Genomic DNA, 15,333 nt, shown 5'->3' with positions numbered 1-15,333 from the left:
ATGGCATGCTGCTCCAGGTCTCTCCTCCCTTTCCCCCTCCTTATTCTTTCCCTTGGACAGCATTTCATATATTAGGCTGGGCTAGAGTTGGCTGTGTAGTGCAGGCTATCTTCACACTCATGACTCTCTTGCCTTGCTTTAATAAGTGTGGGGATTAAAGGCATGTGCAGCCAGACCCATGTTCCAGCCACCTCCCAACTTCACCCCCTCCAGTTGAATCGAATTTGTGCTTCTCATACGCATATGGGGGTGGAGCCACCCACTGGAAATGGTCTACTTAACAAGGGTAACACCCCCAAAAGAAAATTGACTCTCCTACTCCTGGAAGCCATCCACTGTCAGTACTGCCTCGGCTAAGGGTGGGGGGCTTGGGAATCCCTCCCTGCTCCATTCATGTTTGTTGATTGGCTTGATGTTGTGTTCATCTTATGTGGGCAACCACAGCTGCTTTGAGTTCATGGATGCAGTGGTCCTGCCTGTTTCAATCTGGTCCTCCATGGCTTTTGGCTCTTAGAGTCTTTTCCCATCTTCTGAGATGGACCCTGAACCTTGGGTCCAGGGATGTGATATAGATGCTCCATTTATGACTGAACACTGCATGGACATTTATTCTCTGTGCTTTGCTGAGTTGTGAGTTTCTTTGTTAAGGGTTGTTCACTACATAGTGTCAGGTATGGTCTTGTGCACAGAGGCTGTCAGTAAGACACCCTGCTTGAGTTCTAGGCTTGCTTTGCCATTGCTGTGGGGCTGGAGGGAAGTGGAAGGAGACCTAAGCAGGTTCAAAACCATTCCCTGATCATCCCTCTAAGCATCAGAAGCGTGAACGAACCATAATGAGCCATGGATACATTAACACCCATAGAAGACCAAAGAGGTCATTTACACAGCAAATTAGGATTTGGGACCCAAGGTTAGGACTGGTGTCCTTTCTATTGTTATTGAGGCAAATGTGACATCGAGGTGAAGTACTGTGTTTTCTTATTACATCCTTGGCATAGACTTATGAGGATCAGCTGTGGAAAGGGATTAGAAGCAGATATTTAAAACTAATTAGCAACAGAAGAGCTCTATTTATGGAATGGCCAAAGGTTCACAAAATAAAATCCAAAGCTACTGAGGTTGTCCCATTTCTTGGAAAGGCTCACCAAAGCACTGGGCTGGGTAGACAGATAGGAACTTTATGGTGACACGGGAAGAAAAGCATGAAAACCATTAGGCCTTTCATCCCAGAGTCTGACCTGACTCTTCTTCCGAGAAAGACCAGAAACATCAGAAAAATACCATCAGAAATGTCTGGTGCAGCCCAAATGGCCTGCGGCATAGTATACAACAGACACAGTACACATAAACAAATGTCTCCAGAGACACCCGTCAGGCTAAATCGTACTTCCTCAGGACCAGCATGATACATACATCACTCTGAGTTTCTAACACTCCTTTCTCCTTTGTCTGAACCACACCTCCATCTATCTATCTTATAACCTTGTTTACTGAAGGAATCTATTTTTAACCTTCTTCTAAGCTGCAATATTGGAGCAATATTGACGAGATGAGAGGGTCGTTTCCTGTAACCTTTAGAGATATAACCTGAGAGGTACCAAAATTCTATATATACCTTTGATAAAGACACCTAAGTGTGACTTTCCCAGGAGAAGCCCACACTGATGCTTGGGTATGTCTCACCCCTGTCCCAAACACCTCTCCATCAACCCCCATGCTTTAGATCTAAGTTAAAAATGGCTTTTGAGTAAATCTCCAACTCTGCTTCATATTGTCTGTCCATGAAATTCCTTTCTCTGTCAAAGCCAAGGGTCCTGGTGCCTCTGTTTGCGTTGCCCAAGACAGTGTAGGAAGAAGAAGAAGAAAAGGAAACTTGAGCCTAGTTGTTTGACACGTAGGAACAGGCATGAATGATTCTCTTGCGTTACTTGACCAAAGGGATTGATTCTGGAGGGGCAGCTTTTTGATTGATGAATGATCTTGCCATCGCTATGGGGCTTTGGAAGGCACCCGCTGCTCCATGGTGATATTGCTGATCTTAGAGGATTTTTCTTCCACGGAGTGCACTCTCAGTGAAAGGAGGTTGCCAAGTTGATCTAGCTCTTCAGCCACTGTTCTGGCAAATGTTTCTTCTGCTGAGTCTAAAATGAAGTTAGGGGAAAGTTCAGCGGTCAGTCTTAACAGGGGAATGTACTTAGTCATGGCAGGTAGGTACTTAAAGACTGTTTGCTTTTGTTTTTTTTTTGTTTTTTCCAAGTTTGAAAAAAATTGAGATACAATGTTTAGAGTTAGTTATTAACAAGAGCCAGGACTGATTGAAAGGTTGTTCTCTCTCTCTCTCTCTCTCTCTCTCTCTGCAATGGGTGTTTGAAAGCACAAATGAAATATGTATTAAAAAGAGTCTAGGCACCAGGTAAATATAGGTCTGAAACAGTCAATGCCCTGTTCTCCCTCCCTCCCTCCCTCCCTCCCTCCCTCCCTCCCTCCCTCCCTCCCTCCCTCTCTTCCTCCCCCTCCCTTTTTTCCCTCCTTTCCTCCCTCCCTCTTTTCCCCTCTTTTCCTTCCCCCTTTTCTCCTTCCCTTCCCCCTTTAGAACTGGAGGTTGAACCCAGGTACTCAAAAATATACTAGACCAGGACTCTTATTTTTCACTTATATCGATTCCTCATTTCATTCTTTACTTTGAGACAGAGTTCCATTAAATCACTCAAACTGGTTTTCAACTCACTTTGTGACCCAGACAAGTCTAGAATCTACAAACCTCCTGCTATAGTCTCCCAAGTACTTAGGATCATAGGCCTGAATCACTAGGCTGGATTGTTGCCTTCTTTAAATACCAGCTTGTCTTATTTTAGTGGTTTAAAGTAAGCACATTTATTAAGCAGTAAAACTTAGAAATAATGCATTCTATGCAATAAAGATATTCATGGATTTGTTCTTCACTACAGTCATTTTATAATTTAAACTTATCTGCTCTGCAGGGATGTAAGATATAAATATTAAGAATTGTCAGGTGAATAGAATAGTGGCACATATCTGTAATCTTGTCATGTGATAGACCAACGAAAAAAAGACTGAGTTCCAGGCCAGTTTGAGCTACATAGCAAAACTTTAGGTGAAAATAAATAAATAAATAATAAGTCGCAATGACCTCACTAGTTCACTCACTAGATCTAAACTTTAAACAAATTTTTAGTTAACACATAGGCTGCTTGTTCAATAAAGCTGAAGAGGTTTAAATGAATCCCCTAGGCTCGGTGACTGATGTTTTTGCTGTGGAAGTGTTAGGAACTGAGTCTAATCCCCAGTGTGCATATACAAAAGCCAGGCATGGTAGGGCACACTTGCAATCCCAGAACTGGAGAAGCTGAGGCAGGAGGATCATTGGGCAAATTCCAGACTAGTAAGAGACTCTGTCTCAGAAAAACAATGTGGAGAGCATTTGAGAAAGACACCTGAGGTTTATCTTCACATGCTCAGCAGGCACACACATGCTAGCATGCATGCTCGGTTGTGTGTGTGTCTGTGTGTGTTACACACACACAGACACACAGACACACAGACACACACACACACACACACACACACATAATCGCACTAACTAAAATCCCTTCCATACCATTGAATTCACTTGCAGGCTTGCCATCCTTTGGTTTGTAACTTGTGGATTCACTTCTTCTGTGAAGAGAGGAGTAGGTTATTATATTTTTCTTTCAGCTGGAAGCTCATAAATGATTGCGAACTGGAAATTACAGGGTTTTTCAAAAATTACTTTGAGTTTTGTTTATGTGCATATGTGTGCATCCACATATATGCAGGTGCCAGACAAGGCCAGAAGAGGGCATTAGTTCCCCTGGATCTGGAGTTACAGTTGACTGTAATTGTGGGTGTTGGGAATTGAACTGGTTTTTAACTGCTGAACCCTCTCTCTCCATCCCCAGACATAGTAAGCTTGGAGTTCTAGTTTCAGTAAGTTTTAAATTGTTTAACTTTAAAGGGATGTTAGTAAGCTTTTGGTGACTTCAGCATAGTGAGAAGAGATTAAATGGATATTTATGGCTGGATGTCGTCTCTTCTATCTAGCAACAAGGGTATCCATCCCCAGCTTGTGATCTGACTTTTCATTCAACAGTTCAACCAATGCCTGCTCTGAGAGGCGGGCTGGGTGGCTGTAGAAAAATAGAGACCCAAGAAACACAGTAGCTTATAGAGTTAGAAAGACAACACATTCATGTAAAACACTATGCTTAACATTGCCTAGAAGGTACTGTACGTTAAGGCAAGAGTGAATGGTCTCCAGGTACCGAGGAGGGAGCCATCACTGCTGGCTTCTCTTAGAACAGTCCGGAAGGCAGCTATGTTCACCACTATGCCGCCAACGCCTACTGAGTTGCCTTGTCCAGCCTTGACATGAGGGTTTGTGCTTAGTTTTATTGTATCTTGTGATGTTGCATTTGGTGGATGTCGCTAGGAAACAGAGGAGGAGTAGGATCTATGGGAGAGGGGAGATGTGGGAGTGGGGTGGGGCTGGCGGCTTGGAGGAGGGGAAGGAGGGGAAACTGTAGTTGGGATGTATCGAAAACAAAATAATAATAATAACAACAACAACAATAATAATAATAGTTTGAAGAGGGCTCCCCCTGTCCTGCAAGACTGCAGAAGACAGCTATCTACACACACTATGACCATGGGCCAGTGTTTAGTAACAGCCACTGATGGCCTGGTTGAGTGTCAGCCTCTGTCAAGGTTCTTTGTCTGCACGGGGAGATGCTGTCTGTGGCTGAGAACAGAGTGTGGTTTTACTGGGTTTACAACTTTAGCAAAAAGGACCCACATGTTCACATTCACTCAGGACCGTGACTCACAACTGAAGCTGCAATTGTGGAACTTTTGGGGCCTTAGCTAACAAAGTCTGATGTCTCTCTATGGCCTCTTCTCAGGAGATGGCTGTGCTCACTGCTGTACCACCAATGCAGTGAGACTTTCTTAAAAAGAATTATTTATTTATGTATAATGAGCACTCTGTTTGCATGTATGCCTGCTTCAGAGGACATCAAATCCCATTATAGATGGTAGTGAGCCACCATGTGGTTGCCAGGAATTGAACTCAGGACCTCTGGAAGAGCAATCAGTGCTCTTAACCACTGATCCATCTTTCTAGTCCTCAGTGAGATATTTTTAATCCTTGTTCTGAGCTTGGACAGAGGGTATAGATGAGAAAACTACTGAAGTAATAAAACAAGTTGAGTTTTAAGAAATTAAACATAAACATAAAAGAAAGCAATGTTTTCCTTGGACTAGAGTACTGGGATGACCAAGTATTTTGTATTTAATTGTCCTTTATATAATTATGCATGCAAATGTTTTCCATACTTAGATCTTTGATTTCTAGGATGTACGAGTGGCTTGTGCTCATAATCCCAGTACTCAGGAGGCTGAGATAGGAAAATTACAGAGTTAAGGGATTGGACGACATAAGATACCGTCTCAGAAATCATCATCACCATTACCATCGCCATCATCATCGTCATCATCACTAGCAACAGCCACCACAACATTCGAGCCAAAAGAAACCCCTGAGTTTTGATTTTTAAATTTCTGTTTTCATTTCATTGGATGCAATAATGACATAATTGAGTATATATATATATATACACATATATATGATTTTAAAGAAGTTATAGGATGTACTATATATGCTATGCATTACAAGATAAATAGACCCTACACTAAATATGTGATATATATTATACTTCTGTAGCAAACACATAATATATTAGATAACTTGTAACAAATGTATAATAAACACATAGAAACCTAGTTACCATGCAGTTAGTTGTTTCATACACTGGTACTCACTGTTCCTCTCCATCTAGTAAGTTGCAGTATGTGTCAATCTCCTTCTCTAAACACGTTTTGATGCCCAGCAGCTGCTCGTGCTCCAGCTTCTGGCCTTCTGTCTCTGTTCGGATCTGCTGCAGCTGCTCCTCCCGCGCCCCAATCTGCTCCTGAATTTGCTGGAGTTGAGCATAGTAATTCCCTTCTGTCTCAGCCAATGAATTTTCGTAGGATTGTTTCTGGAAGAAAAGCAGAGTAAGGCTTGAATGAGTGAGGGAGGGCGGTGTGTCCACACTGAAACATCTTCAAGGTAGAAGGGGGTGTTAGGATGAGGTGCACATATTCTCAATTAAAAATCAGAATGGGTGGGGTTCGTTGAGGAAAGACTAGCAAGGTCTGGGAATGCTGTGTTGGAAGTAATGCTTATTGGTGGAGTGCCTGAGGTTTACTATAACACGGTAGTCATTTAATTATGTATAATACATTTAATGTTGTAAATATTCATCTCATAGGGGCTAGAGAGATGGCTCAGCAGTTAAGAACACTGACTGCTCTTGCAGAGGACCTGGGTTCCCAGGAGCTTCATGGTGCCTCTCAAACATCTGTAACTCTGGCTCTAGGAGATTTAACATCCTTTTTTTGAGCCTCACAGGCACCAGCTACATAAATGATGTGCATACATACATGCATGCAAAACTCTCATAGACATAAAATAAAATATTAAAAATAACTAATGTCTATACATACTTATTTACCTATGCACTTAGAATGTTAGGTGTTGGATGTGGTTTGAGTATGTTCCCTCGAGGATTTATGTATGAGGGGCTTGGTCCCAGCGTGGTGTCATTAAGATAAGTGAAGACCTCTAAGAGGTGGGGCTAGTGAGAGGTTAAGTTACCAAGGGCTCCGGGAGTAAATCGATTTAGTTCTAGTCAGACACTAGTTAGCTCTCCAGAGAGGGTTATTTTAAAACAGTTGAGTGTGGTCCCTCCCTGTGCTCTAGCGTCCTGTCTCACGATTCTCAAACTTCTGCCATGATGCCACTTGTTATGTGGTGTAGCCAGAGAGGGCTTTGGCACAGTTTGGCCACGATACCTGGGTGAGTAAATAAATCCCTTTCATTACAACATATCCTGTGTGAGGTTTTGCTGCAGTAGTGCAAATTGTGCAGGCACACACCTTCAGTTCCGCTCTCACGTACCATAGCCGTGATGGATTGAAGTTCTATCTCCAGAGTCTGCAGATTGCGTTTCAGTTCCATCAGTTCGTTTCTGGCTGCTGTGGCTGCTCCTGCGTCATCTGAAATCTGTTGCTGCAGTGATGCGCTCTGAAGAGGAACCGCCAGACGGGTTAGTATCCAGCTTGACTGTTTACCAAATGAGCCCCTCTCGCGTCAGCTGCTGCAGATGTACCTTCTCTTTAAAGCTGGCCTCTGCATCTTTCCGGTTCTGCTCAGCCAAATCTTCATATTCGGCCCTCATGTTGTTCAACATGGCGGTTAGATCCACGCTGGGGGCTGCGTTCATCTCCACATTGATGTTCCCCCCTGATGCATTTTGCAGAACTACCATTTCCTGGAAAGGGGTAAACGTTAATATCAAAGGGGGAGGATTTCGATCGACATCCACATCCTGCTATGGAATGAACAGTGGGCTTGAAGAGGGAAATCGGTGTGCGCAAGGCTGTTCCACAGGCTTCCTTCCTCACCTCCTCGTGGTTCTTTTGGAGGTATGTCAGCTCCTCACTCAGAGCCTCCCGTTGTATTTCTAAGTCGGTTGTAGACAGCGTCAGCTCGTCCAACACTCTGCGAAGACCGTTGGTGTCAGCCTCAACACTCTGGTGCAGAGCCAGTTCATTTTCATACCTTAAAGGGTGTGAGAGTGTTTTAGAGTTGGGATTTCAAGCAGGTACAACTTGCAAAGACACTTGGTGTGCCGAAGGGTGGAGGGTTCTGGTTCTGTATGTATTTCCAAGGTTTCTTACAATGGCAAACTATTAAGATAGTTTGGGATATCTATTAGCTTATAAGTACTATGTGTGTGTGTGTGTGTGTGTGTGTGTGTGTATTTGCATGTGCACACAGAGGTCAGAGGTCAATACCGGGTGTCTTTCTCAATCTCTTTTTTGAGACAGGGTCTCTCTCACTGAAGCTGAAGCTCACCAATTGGCTAGCCAGCAAGCCTCTCCTGTCTCTGCTCACCCCTGTTTTTTTTAAATACAGGGTCTCTCTTTATATCCCTGGCTGTCCTGAAACTCAGTATGTAGAACAGGCTGTCCTTCAACACACAGGTACCCAACTACCTCTCTCTCCTGAGTGCTGGGATTAAAGGTGCAGACCACCACTGCCTGGCTCTGTCCATATCTCACCAGCACTGGATTTGCATGTGTGTACTGGTCCTTTCCTTTTGTGTGGATGCTGGGGGTCTGAACTTGGTTAGATCCTCCTGCTTTTGTGGCAAAGCCTTTACTGACACCCCGACCCTTATACATACATTATTTTAGAGGTGTCATTTCTTTACAGATGATCTTTGCCATTCAATAGCATGTCAGAATAAAATAGTGTCAGATTTATAAGAATTCATAATAGATATTTTTATAAGGATGTATTAAATTTTACTTCTTTGTTGATCTAGAATCGAATGGCTTCATTGCACTAGTTTGGTTTGGAGGGCTGGAGAGATGGCTCAGTGGTTAAGAGCACTGACCTCTTTTTCAGAGGACCCACATTTGGTTCCCAGCACCCACATGGTGACTCTGTAACTCTGGTTTTAATAGACCTGATGCCTGCTTCTGCACTCCATAGGTACCAGGCACACAAGTTCTGCACAGACATATATAGAAGTAAAACATCCATGTACATAAAATAAAACACACAAAAATAGGTTTTAAAAGCAAAAGATACATTCCCTAGTACAGCTGTGGTCTTGTAGCCATGAATAATGACAATTGTGCACTTCCACCTACTTCATCTTGAAGTCATCAGCTGTGAGTCTGGCATTGTCATTTTGAAGGACAAGGTTGGCATTGCAGGTGGTCATAGACAGGATCTGAACGGGACAGTCAAAGGACATTCTAGCATCAGTGGGAACCTGTCTCAGGCATTTGTATCTTTATTTGGATATTCACAGAAACTTGGTTTTGGGGTGTAACTCAGTGGTAGAGCTCATGCTAGCATATTAGACAAGAACAAACAACCAAAAAATAAAAATAAAAACCCAACCATTATTTTATTCAGATAATAAAAAGGCCCAGATAACTTCACTGCTATTTACTCATCAAAAAGTTTGAGTTGAATGTCAAAACAAAAAGAAGTGATGCACCAGCCATGCTTGTGGCACTGGATTTTGAACCTAGATCCTTGCACACGGTGGGCAAACATTCTGCTAACAAACTGCATGCCCAGCTCACACTTTCATTGCGATTTTGAGACAGGATCTTATTAAATTACCCAGCCTGCCCTCAAACTTGTGATTTGCCTGCTTCAGCCTCTGGAGTGTCTGGGATCACAGGGCTGTATAATCAGGCCTGGCTCAATTGTGTTGGTTCTGAACCTATTTCTCTTCCACTATTTGATTCTACCTTAAAAAAAAAAAAATCTCATATACCACTCTCAACTTCAGACTGAGCAGATTCCACACCCCATAACCTTGCTAAGTAGATTCGAAATGAATCAATGAACTAATTAAGCATATTCATGATAGTGGAGATGAAACTGAGAGTCACAGGCATGCTGGGAAAATTCTATTATATTCCTAGCTCTTTTTTTTTTTTTTTTTTTTTTAAACTGAGATAGGGTCTCTAGGTTCCTAGGCTATCTCAGCCCCATGATCCTCCTGTCTCAGCCTCTGCAGTTGCTACGATGACTGATGTGTGTCACCATACCTCACTGTTAACTAGCTTTAAGTTATGCCCATCCCGGGCCTCTAGCCACAGTCTGGGACTCTGCATTTCTTACCTGTCGTTTCAAATCCTCAATGACTGAGAAATACCGGCTGCAGTCATGGTCAAGTCTACGGCCTCTGCCAGGCCCACACTTCTCGTACCAGCCCTCGATCTTCTTCTCCAGGTCAGTGTTGGCCTCCTCCAGGGCACTCACGTGGTTCAGGTACAAGGCCAGACGGTCATTGAGGTTCTGCATGGCTACCTTCTCGTTCCCAGAGAAGAGTCCTGGCTCATTGTTAAGGAAGCCAATGCTATTTCCCCTACCTGACCCCTCGCTGGCAAAGCTTCCTCCAGAAGAGATGCCCCCAAGGGTGCAAGAAAAGCTGCCTTCGGCTCCAGGCCCAACACACACATTCCCAGCCACAAAGCCTGCCCCTCCTCTGGACAGCCTGACAGACCCAGCTCGAGAACAGACCCTGGATCCCCCCGAAAACCGAAAAGACATGGCGATGGCACAGCACAGCAGCCTTCTTCCCCAGAGAGGTCCGAAGCCAAATTTTATTCTCCATGGGGCGACAACTTCACTGGCTTTTATAGGATTCAATCTTAGCTCTGCCGATCTGTAATAAAACATTATTCATATCCTAATTGCTGTTTTTCAAACTGGGTGATTTTTAATAGTGTTCAGTAGGTGGCAAGGAGCCCCGAGGATATTTTTTTATATATGAAAAAAGTGCCAGGGACAGTGATCCTAATTCATAGCCTCACAGTGTTAGCAACACTAAATCACAGCCCCAGAGATTACAGAGAGAAAAACCATTACCTGGGTTACCAAGATGAGACATTATATCCTTTTGACCCCTGGAAAAGGGTGGAGACACCCTCCCCCCCACACACCCCTTGTAACAAAGAGTTCACATTGGAAATATTTTCTCCCTGTGTAGGAATGCACTAGAATATCTCAGTTGTCCCTAATTTACTTAGCGCTCCCTTTCTTATTGAGACAGAAACTTTCTATATTTAGTGATTTATATTTTTTTTGCCAATAAGAATTCTTGAGCTGATCTATTTTGCCATGTGCATGCATATGCATGTTCATGGGTGTTTGCATGTATGTGCAGGTGCACATGTGTGTGTGTGTGTGTGCGTGCGCACACAGGTGTGGAGGCCAGAAGACAACTTCAGGTATGGTTCTGTCATCTATCCTGCTCAGATTTTGAGATGGGGGTCTCCTTGGTCAGGAGCATGTGAGGCAGGTGAGGCTTATGAGGCGGGCGATCCTGGAGCCCCAGGATCAGCATGTCTCTGCCTCCCAGTGCTGGGGGGTGGGGGTGGGAGATGAGAAGCATTCGTCCAAGCTCTTGGCTTTTTCACAAGGTTCCTGGGGGTGGGGTGGGAGTTGAACTCATGTCCTCACACTTGCATGGGAAATGCTTTACTTACTGAGAGGTCTTGCCAGTCCCTGGCACTGGTTTGTAATAAGTCAAAAGCAGCCGGGAGTGATGGCGCACACCTTTAGTCCCAGCACTTGGGAAGCAGAGGCAGGCATATTTCTGAGTTCGAGGCCAGCGTGGTCTACAGAGTGAGTTCCAGGACAGCCAGGGCTACACAGAGAAACTCTGCCTCAAAAAGCCAAAAAAAAAAAAAAAAAAAAAAAAAAAAAGTCAAAAGCAAACAACAGACACAGACGTTCTGGAGTAACTTGCTTATCAGCTTTGCTAAAGTTCATAAACAAGTGGTGTTGGCAGGGATTTGTACTGGGAGTTCTTTCTTCCTTTTTATTGACCATTTGGAATGGGTCTCACGTAGTCAAGTCTGACTTTAAATTCCAGTTCTCCTCTCTCAGCCATTGGAGTGCTGGTATTGTAGATATATGCCTCTGTGCCTGGTGTGATTTTTTTTTGATCTAGGAGTAGAACATCAAGAACATCAATTCAACTAACTACTGAGGCTCTGAATTGTTTTCTCTTTTTCCTTAAAAAATTACTTTTGAGATAAAGTCTCATTTTATAGCTCTGCCTGGCCTGGAACTTACTATATAGACCAATCAATCTGACGTTGAACTTGTCTGATCCTCCTGATGCCTCTGCCGTCCCAGATGCTGAGGTCACAGGCATGCCTCTGCCCCACCCTGTCCTGGTTCTCCTGCTTTCATCTCTGTATGTAAAGCATTGTGACTTTAAGATCCAAGCTTCACATTGATCAGTGGGGAACAAAATATGTGGAGCAGAGGGCTGTTTCCATCATGACCTAGGAAACCCAGAATCTGGTACCTAGGAGACTGGTTGCCATGGGGAAGCAGGCGATTTCTTCTTTTCCACAAAGCCCTTGGGAAATCAGCCTGTCTCTTTGTGCTTCACTTCCCTGGGAACAAGTGACTGTAATCACATCCCACAGTGTCCGTCGAAGGCTTCAATGAGCAGCTCCAATAAGGAACGGCTACCAGACAGTCTGAAGGGCACAGACACTTATAAGTGTTAATTATTTGTATTATTATAATAAGGTGGACGTGTCAGAGAGGGGCAGGCTGTACCCATCACCTATGATGGGTACAAATTGATTGGTCGGCTGATTACAGGTTTAGTTTTGAAGTGTGAATTCTTTCCCCGGATGAAGCTTTTTAATGTTGTAGATGTTGAAGTTTGAGAAATATCAGATGTTCATTGCTACAAGACAAGAGCTATCCAGCGGACTAGAATGTATGAGTTAAAAAAAGCACAAATATTTAAAAACAGTTAGTACAGAATTGTAATTAGGACCACAGCATCATACTATAAGATTTATAAATTATATGCAGAGAATTATTAGTCATTTTGCTGCGACCTGGCAAAATTTTTATTCTTTTGCCAATGTTTCCCATGAATGAAACAACCGAGACAGTGGGTTGGCAGAGGAATAGTTTACAAGACTTGACATTTTTTTTTTTTTTAAAGATAAGAGTTCTAACGAGACTGCAAAGTGTTATTAACACAATCTGTCTATCTCTAGGTAGCTTATAAATACTAATTAACTTATCTTTTGTGCACTAAGTTAAGCACATATTATTAGAACCATTTTGCAGATGAGCTGGCTATGGAAATAACACGGGCACGGAGATTGTAGACTTCTCTATCACGGCAGCACGGATGATGTGTAAGCCCTGGAAACACGGTCAGTGTTTACGAATAAGACAAGTCTCTTTCCTTCTCTTCTTCACAGATTTCCTGCACACCGAGACTTTTTAAAGTTTAATTTATTTTGTGAGTATATGTGAATGTCTTGTCTGCATGAATGTCTGTGCACCACTTGCATGCGTGGTCGAGGTCAGGAGAGGATGTTGGGTCCCTTGGAACTGGAGTTACAGATGGTTGTGAGCTGCCATGTGGGTGCTGGGAATTGAGCCCAGGTCCTCTGCAAGAGCCGCCAGTGCTCAAAATGGCCGCACTATCTCTCCATCCCTCTAAAGTAAAACTTTAAAAGGATAACCTTGCTTTATTTATACTTTTATTTATGTTTTCAATCTATAGTTTTATTTGTATTTCTGCTTTTCTGGAAGCTTGAGATGACTTGAATGGATTCCCCCCCGGTCACTTCTATCAATGTCTTTGTTTCTTCAGATCATGTAGTCACAGCTGGAAAGCAGGATTCACACCAGCAGCTGGTGTATCAGCCATCATTTCTTGAGAATCCTCTCGGTGCCAAAGTGCATTCTATGCATGTCGCTGGTATTCAAAGACATTAAACTGAATTGAACTTGAAAGTCTATGCTGTTTCGACCTCTCATTTCAGGATGAAGTTTTACATGTCTGTCTTACCCTAAGGATCTTACCATGCATAAATGTATTGTTTAGTTTCAAATATTCCATTGGTTACAATGCAAATTCTAGGGGCTGGTGAGATGCCTGAGCAGGTAAAGACACTTGAGGCCAAGCCTGAGGAGATAAGTTTAATTCCAGATGGTGGAAGGGGAGGACTTACATCAGCAAGTTCAGCAAGTTGTCCTCTGATTTTCACACATATGCCATGGTCTGTTGTGTTCCTACACCCATATCCACCCTCACTCCAAATGAATAGAAAATAATTTAAAACTTTAAAGATGCATAATATTTAAATTTCTGTTGGCTCTTCTCGAAGAGCATTTTTATTAAAAAACATTTTATGTTTGTATGTATGTATATATTTAGTGTGTGTGTGTTTATGTGTGTGCATGTGAGCATGCATGCGAGTACTGCAATAGGCATGTGGAGATCATAGGATAACTTTGGATGTCAGTTTTCTCCTTCTGCCGTGTAGACTCCGGGGATCCAACTCAGGTTATCAGACTTGACCGCAAGCGCCTTTACCTACTGAGCCACCTTGCCTGCCCAGGAAAATGCTCTTCTTGAACACGAGTGGTTTGATTTATGACTAGATTTCTCCTGAGAATCAGATTGTGTTGTGTTAGCCCCTTCCCAAATGGCTTCTCTGGTCTGGGAAAGAGAAGACAATTAGGGCTAGCAACCCCTTTTCCACTAGGAGGGGGAGCCAAGGAGCTCTTGGTCTCACGGGCATGGTGTCAGGTCGTGGCTAAGCACGGGCGGTGAGTCAGACTGCCTGGATTCCAGCACCTCTGGTTATTCGTTGTGTGGCTCTGGGAAAATGACTCCACTGCTCTCTGACTCAGTTTCCTTACTCATGAACCGGCGATGACCACAGTATCCACCCTATAGGGCTGTTGTGGGGACCAAGAGCTTAGCCTAGTGCTTAGCACACAGCAGGTGCTGTTGATCTGTTATCACTGACCCTTAGAAGTTACAGTTTAAAAGCCACAAGTACACCCAGTTCGACCACCTATTCTCTCTACTTGGTTCCAGTAGAAAGAGTCTATTCTCTTCATTTGGGTGACTTGGTGATCAGACATCCCAGTCATTGAAGAAATCTGAGCTAACTCTTTAGTCATTTAAAAAAAAAAGCTGTAAAGAATTTTTTAAGAATGGTTTTAATTCACAGTGGAATTCAGAGGAAGGTACAGAGACTTCCCACATACTGTTCCAAATCACCCCCAGTTTATCAACAGCCTCTCCTGGCCCGCAGTAACAGTCCTCTCTGGAGCAGAGCATTTGTTCTGAAGGTACCTCGACACTTCATACTCACCGTGGTTCACGTTAGAGTTCACTTTTGGTGAACCCTGTTGGTTGGACAATTACACACAGACCCATGCCCACCCTCATGGTAGCATATAGAGTACTTTCAATTGTCCCATGAACCCCTTTGCCCCACCCCCCACATTTATCCTCTCCTCTCAGTCCTTGGCAACCACTGGCCTGTGTGTACGTACCATTTCCATGGTTTTGTGTTTTTCAGGAGGCCAGAGGCCTGGACACATGACACAGCCTTTCCAAAGCAGCTTCTTTCAGTTAGTAATGCACATTGAAGTTTCCTCTCTGTCTTTTCCAGGCTTGATAGCCCCGGTTAATGCCCCCATCGTCTGGATCTGCTGTCATTTATTTTTTTTTACCCACCCACTGAAGGGCATCTGGTTTGATCCTGAACTTTGTCAATCAATGAATACATTCACTGTACACATCTTTGTACCATTTTTAAAAAAGATTTATTTTTACTTATATATAGGTAGGTGTGAGCACATGCCACATG

General features: G+C 43.4%; 1 protein-coding gene and 1 long non-coding RNA gene across 2 annotated transcripts; one reads left to right on the top strand and one right to left on the bottom strand.

The window, feature by feature from the left end:
* Positions 1-1,845: 1,845 nt before the first annotated feature.
* Krt26 (keratin 26) lies at positions 1,846-10,225 on the bottom strand. Its single transcript, XM_021177121.2, has 8 exons — positions 9,794-10,225; positions 8,803-8,885; positions 7,546-7,702; positions 7,251-7,412; positions 7,040-7,165; positions 5,860-6,077; positions 3,620-3,678; positions 1,846-2,141 (listed from the first exon to the last, which is right to left on the bottom strand). Exons 1-8 carry the CDS (start codon positions 10,223-10,225, stop codon positions 1,990-1,992), a joined length of 1,389 nt encoding a protein of 462 aa, XP_021032780.1. The 3' UTR covers positions 1,846-1,989.
* LOC147001399 (uncharacterized) lies at positions 7,088-13,419 on the top strand. The gene is made up of 4 exons (XR_015044845.1): positions 7,088-7,187; positions 7,401-7,566; positions 12,919-12,959; positions 13,317-13,419. It is a non-coding gene; the product is annotated as an uncharacterized LOC147001399 (long non-coding RNA).
* The last annotated feature ends 1,914 nt before the right edge of the window (positions 13,420-15,333 follow it).

Source organism: Mus caroli, unplaced genomic scaffold (genome assembly GCF_978045245.1).
Source record: "Mus caroli unplaced genomic scaffold, Mus_caroli_1 scaffold_13, whole genome shotgun sequence".
NCBI lineage: Eukaryota > Metazoa > Chordata > Mammalia > Rodentia > Muridae > Mus > Mus caroli.
Note: the sequence above shows the minus strand (reverse complement) of the source record. Positions and strands in the feature narration are given on the sequence as shown.